The sequence below is a fragment of the Octodon degus genome, unplaced genomic scaffold (genome assembly GCF_000260255.1).
Source record: "Octodon degus isolate 3935 unplaced genomic scaffold, OctDeg1.0 scaffold00064, whole genome shotgun sequence".
Classification (NCBI taxonomy): domain Eukaryota; kingdom Metazoa; phylum Chordata; class Mammalia; order Rodentia; family Octodontidae; genus Octodon; species Octodon degus.
The window spans coordinates 7,870,261-7,878,965 of record NW_004524640.1 but is presented as its reverse complement, the minus strand read 5'-3'; the positions used below and the strand labels follow the sequence as shown (position 1 = coordinate 7,878,965).

At 42.7% G+C, this 8,705-nt stretch overlaps 1 protein-coding gene across 15 annotated transcripts in view; it reads left to right on the top strand.

Moving 5' to 3' along the window:
- Positions 1 to 6: 6 nt before the first annotated feature.
- The window catches only part of Rbfox2 (RNA binding fox-1 homolog 2), a 305,574-nt gene continuing 296,875 nt past the window's right edge, over positions 7 to 8,705 (top strand). For all 15 annotated transcript variants that reach the window (XM_004634570.2, XM_004634567.2, XM_023719032.1 and 12 more), the window contains exon 1: positions 7 to 274. In XM_004634570.2, coding sequence (XP_004634627.1) covers positions 89 to 274 — 186 coding nt within the window. In that variant the 5' untranslated portion in view covers positions 7 to 88. The remainder of the gene's footprint in view (positions 275 to 8,705) is intronic.

The window sequence follows — 8,705 nt, the reverse complement described above, 5'->3', positions numbered from 1 at the left end:
GCCTGTCGCGACTGTCGGGGCCGAGGCCCAGGGGGAGGTGGCCTGTCGCTGGTCGCCCGGCTCCCGGAGGCGAGGGGGGCGCGGGCGGATGGCGGAAGGTGCCCAGCCGCAGCAGCCGCCACAGCTCGGGCCCGGCGCTGCCGCCCGGGGCATGAAGCGGGAGTCGGAGTTGGAGCTGCCGGTTCCCGGAGCGGGAGGAGACGGAGACGAGCCCGGCCTGAGCAAGCGGCCGCGCACCGAGGAGGCGACTGCGGACGGCGGCGGCGGGATGCAGGTGACCGCGCGGGACGGGACGCCTGGTTACCGTGGGGCGCGGGGCGGGGCCGGAGGGGCGACCCGGGCTTCCCGGTGTGGACTGGGGGGAGGGCTCCGGGGGTCCGGGGTGGGAAGGGGTGGGTCGGAGTCTGGCTGGAAGGTGGGGCGAGCTCGGGCTTGGAGGCAAGGGATGCAGAGGGGTCCTGTTGTGTGTGCCCGAGAGGGGCCGAGGAGGCAGCGCGAGCGGAGAGGTTTTGGTGGGAAGTCGAGCTTCATTGGGATGGAGTCCATTTCATTGAACCCTTTCTTCGTTCTTTGAGAAATCAGGAAATTTTGGGACTGTTGCCCAGAGGAGAACCTCTGGCCGAGCTTTGGATGAGGGATCTGGTGGGAAACCTCCCGAAAAGAAAGAGTACTTTTTGGGCAGCTCTGGGCACATGCTGGGGTGGGAAAGGGAAGCGGCATTTGAAGGAGAGGTGTGAAAAGCCAGAAAACTCCTCGAGAGAGAGCCTAAAGGGGATGTGGCTTAGGTTGTGGGTTGAATCAGTTGTACAGAGAGTGTGAGAAGTATACGGAGTTTGGTAGTGGTTTGGGGACACCGTGATGCCCAGTGACATTTTGTGGAGCATGCTAATGAGCCTGGAGAACGACACAGGACATGTCCCTCTCACACTTTGTTGTGTCCTACGTGGCTGTAACACTCAGTAGCTTTGTAATGCCCCAGGGCGCACAAGATTTATAGGGTTGCTGGAAGATTGGATTACTAGTTACAGATTGAAGCATAAACTGGTTGATTTCAGTGGGGATTTGGAGCGGTATTCATCAATCAGTCGCTTTGAGGGGCTTGAAGCCTTCCTAGTTTTTAGGATTTGCTGTCTTTTGGCAAGAGAGTTTCTATAAATGGTGAGACTGGCCCAGCAACAACTATGTATAGACATCTGCTTCTCTTAGAAGCACAGAATGTTAGAAGGGACTAGAGCCATTATTTTTTCCAGGGGTTCTTAACTCAGATAGTTTTGGGAGGTTCTTAGGCAGAAGAGTTTATCTGCACTTTTTGGTGGAGCAGAATCAAGAGTTTTCATCATTGTTTTGGGAGGATTCAAGTCCCACTATGTTTTAACCACCCCATTTTCTAGTAGAAGAATCAAAAATCCAGGGAAGACCAGTGATTTGCTTAAGGACATTTAGTTAACTGACTGTAAAACTGGAACTAAGAGCCTGGTCTTCTAATATTTATTCCTGTCCTCTCTCCATTACACCACTCTTGGAAATCTCTGCAGTGCTGAAAGACTTCCTGTGCTCTGCTGTCTGCTTGTTAAGGTTTTGCCTGACTTCCTGTGTTAGAGATGGAGCTGTACTTAAGCCTGGCATGTTTGTTGTGTGCCTCTTGCTCTCCTTTTTAGAGTCCTCTGTTATTTCTGTTGGTTTGGGTAATGTGACCCTCTTGGAGTTTATTTTTGGATTTGTTTCATTGCTTGCTTTTTTTCTTATTAGAACTTAAAATGTAGAGGAATATAGGGAGACTTCAGGTGAGGTGGAGGAGAGAAGACCAGGTAGAGGTGCTGATTAGCATGTTTCATTTGGTTATATGCATGTAATTATGTATGTGTGTATTCATTTATTATTTCCGGTAATTACAGTTAACAATGAGACCCTCCTACTTTTTTCTTCCTAAGGCCTATTTATTTGCTGGTCGCTTTCACATTGGCTGGAGGTAGTGATACTTGGAAATGGAGCAGTGTAATAGTACTCCAGGGGTTGTGCAGAGGAAGGAATGGATTAGGTCCTTTAGGTACAGTTAGATAATTTCGAACTATCCCCTAGGAAATGCTGTTTTCACTCACTCTACATATGTATGGGTGTTCTTCATTTTTCATTTTATATATGCTCATTTTTGAGTTAGCTCATCCCTGAGTTAGCTCCTTGCCTTCAGTTGGCTACTTTGACCTGGGATAAGCCCTTGGTTGGGGGCCTGTTTCCTTAGTTGTAAAGCAAAGTATTTGTATAAAATAACTAAGGTACCTTCTAAAAAATGTAAGGCAAGTTCCCTGTCTTTATAGTACATGAGATCCTTGAAAAGTTAAAAAGTGTGGCTATTTAAAATTCATTTACTCATATTTATTTTTTTGTGGTACTGGGGATTGAACTCAGGGCCTTGTGTTTAACTAGTATTTATTGAGCAACTGCAACATGCCAGGCACTGTTTCAACCCTTTGAAATATAGTAGTGAACAGAGAAAGGCCCTGCTTTCATGGAACTAATATCCTTATAGGAGGGAATACATAATAAAGACACTAACAAAATACTATCAGGTGCTGATAAGGGCCATTAAAAAAAGAGAACGATAAAGATGGTCTGGGAGGGCCTCTTTGTAGGTGACCTTTCATGATGTATGGGGATGGGCTATTTAGAGATGTGAGGGAAGAGGGTTGGGGTAGAGGAACCAATTGTACAGAAGCGTGAAGAGAGAAATGTACGTACTCTGTTGGAGGACAGGAGCTGAATGAGCACAGGCTCTGCAGGAGATGGTCTTAACAAGTTGGAAATGCCTGTAGGCCCATGTAAATGCACACTAATATTCATTGTGTCATCAACCTGTTTTGGTATGTTGACTTGTTTCATTTATTTATTTATTTATTTTTTCCAGAACCAGGGATCAAACTCGGGTCCTTGTGTTTCCCAAGCAGGCACACCTTTGCTGCTGAGCTATCTGCCTGGCCCTGTTGGCTTGTTTTAAAGTTCATATTTTTTTCATATCTTAACACAAGTGGAATTTTTCTGAAGTTCTAGCTCCTTTGTGAAAAACATGCCTATTGACTGTAGACTGTTTTGCCTCCAGGCATTGTTTGTTATTTGAGACAGGGTCTTTGCTACAAAGTTCAGTTAGGCCTTGTGGTCATTAGGTAGCCCAGGTTGAACTCAATTTAGGACAGTCTTCCTGCATTGTACCTCCTCAGTGCTGGGATTATAGATGTGTGTCAAAATGCTTAGCTGCAGGCTCAATGTGTATGTATGCGTTGCCTTTTATTATTCCTTAACAGCTTTATTATTTTTAGTTCTCTGTGTGATTGTAAGCTTCCAAAAGATTGTATTTGCTTTGTGGTTAGCCATGAATAGCTGACAGTTTTGGGAACATAGTGCTTAATGTCTGTTAAATTTAAGTTGAAATTTACCTTTTACAAATAGTGTAAGGATTTTTAAAAAATGAAATTATGAATGAGGATATCATTACAGAATCTCCAATCCTTTGAGTGCCAAAGGAGTAACTGTTCTACAGAGTAAAGTCATTTATTGGGACTAACTCCCTGAGGCTGGTTCCTAAATGAAGTTGGTCTCTAAACTTCGGATCTCAAAGCTGAACCCTGTTGGGTTGCAGCCACTAAACTTTTGGAAAAAATTACTTCCCAGAGTGGATCTCAGGGGAATTTGGAGAGTCCCTGCTGCTTGTGTTACAATCCTCAGGCTCAGAAGGAACTCTTGGTGCTCTTGAGATTAGTATACAGAAGCTTTATGTGGATGGAAAAACCACATAGCCTTGAACAGAGAATCTTGAACCCTGAGGTTGGAGGGAAGAAGCAGATGCAATTTGAAAACTGAAAAGCACATTGAGAAATGTAGTTTTTAAGGAGGACTACTATAGTTCATTTTAAGCAAGTCTGATATGTCTAAAACTTAGGCTCTGTCAAATATGCTGGTGATTAAATTCTTTTTGGTCAGGTTTTGTAGTGAATGTAATTAGATTAGTAACAATTTTATCTTAGTGCAGTTGTCTGAGAACTTAGCTGGTGTATAAGGTACTTTGGATCTTAATGATTATGGTTTTCAGCAAAAATGTCCTGTGGCAGTGAAATGTTAATATGTGATTATTAGGTGGCAGAGTAACTGCTTTTGAGCAGTGTCATAAGTCCAGTTTAGCTGCATAGATTCATTACTTGTTCACATCATGGGTGACTCTCATAGTGGAGAGGCTTCTTTTTGCTCTCTGCTAGCCTGTGGTTTCTTTGTGGATGCTCTTATCTACTGAAGTAGTTTGTCTTCCCACTTGCTGGATCCTTCTTGGCAATTTTTCTTTTCTTCTTCTTTTTTTTTTTTTTAAGTCATCACTTGGATATTTGAGGCTGAAACTGGCCACGCATTACCCTTTGAATACAGTTAAACAAATAACATGTTTCTCTTTAAGTAATTTCATGAACAATATTTGCCAAAATTACTGAACTTTCATTTTTGGCTATCTTAGTCCTCTTAGGCTGCCATAACAAAATGCTATAGACTTAAAAAATCCAGAGGATGCTTATTTCTCACACTTCTGGAGGCTGGGAAGTCCAGTATCAAAGTGCCAGCAAATTTGGTGTCCCATGAAGGCCCACCACATCTTGGCTTGTAGACAGGTACTTCCTTGCTGTGTGCTCCTGTAGCCTTTCCTTAGTTTACCATACATGCAAAGTGAAAGCTCTCCTTGTACTTACTTATCTCATATGATGGTCCTACCCTCATGATCTCATCTAATCCTAATTATCTCCCAAAGGCCCCATCACTGAAACCATCACATGAGGGTGTGAATTTTGGGAGGAAATAAATGTGCAGTCTGTTTTAACATGGCCACAGTTGTAAGTACTGTAGATTGAGAACTGAGGCACAGTCATGTAAAAATTACTTTTTCTCAGACCTCACAAGGAAGCCTTTGAATGTGAAACTGGAGATATATTTGAGAAAGAGGAGAAAGTGGATATGACTTCAAAGTAGAACTCTTCTTAACAATGACTCGAGATTAGCCTGAGTTGAATCTGTCTCAACTCCTTCTCTCATCTTCTGGCCACCTTGTCATTTTTTTCTCTATCACACTGACACATGAACACACAGAAGCTAGCTAGAGATTTAACTTTCATCGTTTTGTTATAAAGCAGACTGGTGCAGACAGGCCTCAAGATTATAGGACTGTGAAGAAGGAAATTCAGTATACTACTTAGTGTAAACAAGGCCAGTTGCTAGTGGATCTTTAGCTCAGGCCTTCTGTTGGAGGTTAGGCTTTAATAATTTGTAGATGCAACAAAGACAGCAATTTTGCTAAGTGGATTTGCTTGAAATTTGCTTGTATGTTTGAAAAATGTAGTAGATATCTTTATTCTGGGGCATGTGTGCACTTCAGAGACGGGAGGGAAGAACCACAGAGTTGATGAAAGGGAAATGGCAGTAACTGGAGCATGAGCAGACAGATGGAGTAAGGCATGGCGAGTGCATTTGGTGTTTTACGTGGCCCCTAGGAGTATTGAGTTTCTTATTCTTTTCCCGTCCAGCCCCAATATAAGTAGGCAGCTTACATGGCTAAGGTTTCATTATCTAATCCATCACAGATCAGCTTGAATAAACCCATTGGCTGGCGCTGATCTAGTTAGGAGGTAGTGCAAAGCTGCTTGAGCCAGGATTGGGGCAAATCGGATCAGAACTGCCATGTGAATCCTGGACATCCTTGTGTAATTTGGGTTGGTAAAGTAGTTTGGGAAAGGGGGGAGGGGAGAGAGAGAGAGGGAGAGAAGTGGGGCGAGAGAGAGAGACAGATAGACAGACAGACAGACACACACACAAAGACAAAGAGCGAGCCCCCGAGTGAGCAAACCAGAGCCAGACAGCCTGCCCAAGTGAGTGAACAATCAGCCTCGAGTTGTTTTCAAATGCTATTTTAGGGACTCAGGGCAAGTGTATGGAGGATATAATGTATTTCCTTGGAGCATAGCTAAGTCTACCTGATTATTTCAGTCTGAACATTCTTGGTTGCTAATGCTCAGGACTAACCTTTTTAGTCCCATTTGGGGATTTCTGTTGTGCTCATTCAATTGTGACTGATCTCTCTGAGTGATCTCTTAATCAGCATGTGAAATATGCTTTGCTTTGTTTTGGAGACAAGGTCTCACTATGTAGTTTAGACTTGCCTGGTTTCACTGTGTAGCCCAGGCTGGCCTCAAACTTGAGGCAACCCCAGTTTACTTGTTTATTTTTAGAGGAGATATATTAATGCTAGCTACTAAAGAAACGCCATGTATAATTTCTCATGCTTAGAGTTGAGTCCTGGTGTCTTCACTGAGCAATTAAATGGTCTTTGCAAGATACTGAGCATTTTTTTTTTCTTTCAGTACTGGGGATTGAACTCAGGCCCTTGCGCTTGCCAGGCAGGCACTTATTCTACTGAGCTACCTCCCTGGCCCTAGCATCTCTTGAGTTCTTGCTTATGCATCTGTGAACTGAGAGACTTAAAACCCACTCTTACGAGTGGCTTTAATGAGTAACTGAGATTATCTAAAGTGTCTATTGTGACTCAGTTTTAAATGTTTATGTTGGGGACCGAGGAGATGGCTCAGTGGAATAAGCACTTCCCTGGCAAGCGCAAGGACCTGAGTTCAATCCCCGGTTCTGCCAAAAAAAGAAAAATAAAATGTTTATATCTTTTTTCTTTGTAACCTACTGTGCAGTACTCAATAAGTTCCTGCTTATTGCTTGCTCAGTGAGGAGTGGTTAATGTGTTTCTGATTGATTAAGTGCCAGAGTTGGGAACTGTTAAAGATAAGCAGTATGTTAAATTGGGAAATCTCATTTGCTTGTTAGCCGTGGTGAAGGAGGAGAAGGAACCTTGTTATTAAGGTCTCCTTAGGGGGAAGGGAGACATTTCATTTTTTGTTCTAGATTGAAAAGACTGAAGTATCACAATTCTTTTCTTTTGTTTTTGTTTTTGTTTGTTTGGTACTGGGGATTGAACTCAGGACCCTGCACTTGCCAGGCAAGTGCTTATCCTACTGAGCTATCTCCTAGGTCCAGTATCACAGTTCTTGCGCTGATACTGTGGATATTTTGTGGAATCCAGTGGAACTGCAGTGGGAGGGTGGATGAGAGATTCAATGACTGTTTAGGTTAGATGGGATAAGGAATAGCAAAAATACTGTTTCAAATGTTTAAGGTGTTTTGGTTAAATATGTTGCATCAACTGTGTGGCACTTCTCATATTGGTTTATAGAAATCGAGCAGGGATGTCTGTGCATTATCTCATCTGAGTACACTATCTTCCCCTACCCCCGTGCTAATGGCATGATCTATCTGGAGGAGTAAATCTGTTTCTTTTGAAAGCTTGTGTTTGACCTCAGGATGAAATCCATTTGGCTTACCAGTTTCTTATCGCTAGACATCTGCCTACATTTCTACTTCCATGTCTTAACTATACACCACTTTCACATCCATGTCCAGGCATAAATAGTTTGTGAATGCACTGCCACTCAGGTGAATTCATTTTTGTTTGTGTACTTTTTAACCAAAATTCCTGCCTCTTTTTCTCTCAGTCTTCAAGAATCAGGGTATTTATTTTTTTTTTTATGCATTTGATACAGGTTCTCAATGTGCAGCGTGGACTTGTAGTGCTCCTCCTGTTTTCAGTCTCCCCGGCACTTGTGATTATTGGTGTGCACCCCCATTCCTGGTCTCAGTGGCCAGACTGGCTCAGCGCACCCGGGGGCGGGGCCAGCAGAGCATTTGAAAGAATCAGTTTTCATATTGATTGCTCTTTGATTCCTTTGTGACTACTCCTGTCCCACCCATACCTCTGCTGTTTTCTAAAAGATCATATCCATAACTCTGTTACAGGACTTTTAACACTACCATTTAATCAAATGCTTGTCTCCTAACTTATGAAATCACCAAGGAATCCTTAGGGCTCTATAGGATTTAACACTGCGCCTGGGTTTGGATAGTCAAGAAACTTACTCTTATTGAATTGAGCTTTGTCTTCCTGTTCTAGTTGGGGCTTGAGATGGCTTTGTCTCTCTAGATTTTCCCTTAGGGGTCTGGCTTTTGGTCTGCTCTCCAATTCATGTGAAGTCTAGGTGTTGCATGATTTGTGAATGTTACCTGATCTTTCTGTTAGTATCAGGGTTAAAGGTGAGAGTGGCTTTCTGAATACTGAAACTGGGATGGAATTTAACTGTTCAAAGTATTGGGTGGACATGGCAACCTGATGTTTAGTTTCCTGTGCTCAAAAATTAATTGAGCACATGTGTGTATGTGTAAAAGCCACCTTTATGGTAGTGTGGTTAAAGGAAAAAAAAAAAAAAAGGAACCACATAAATGAGAGAGGCAATTAGAGCTAACGTGTTCCAGTTCATTGCAGCAGTCTGTTGATCTGTCTTTTTACAGTGCTGCTGAGGGATTCTGGAGTGTTTCAGTTCAGATATATTACTACCATTTGTTCAATGGGGACCTTAACCTTTTCCTTCTTAACTAGTGAATTTCACAAGTTTAAAAAAAAAACCCCACCATTTTGCTTTTTTATATGGATCCAGAAAACACACTAAATTGAGACACTTAACGAAATACATGCTATGTTTCAGATCACTTCTGTTGAGTATGTTTAAAAAGGAGGGAGTTTGATAGTTTTTTAAAATCTCAGCTTTTTTTTTTTTTTTTTTTTTTTT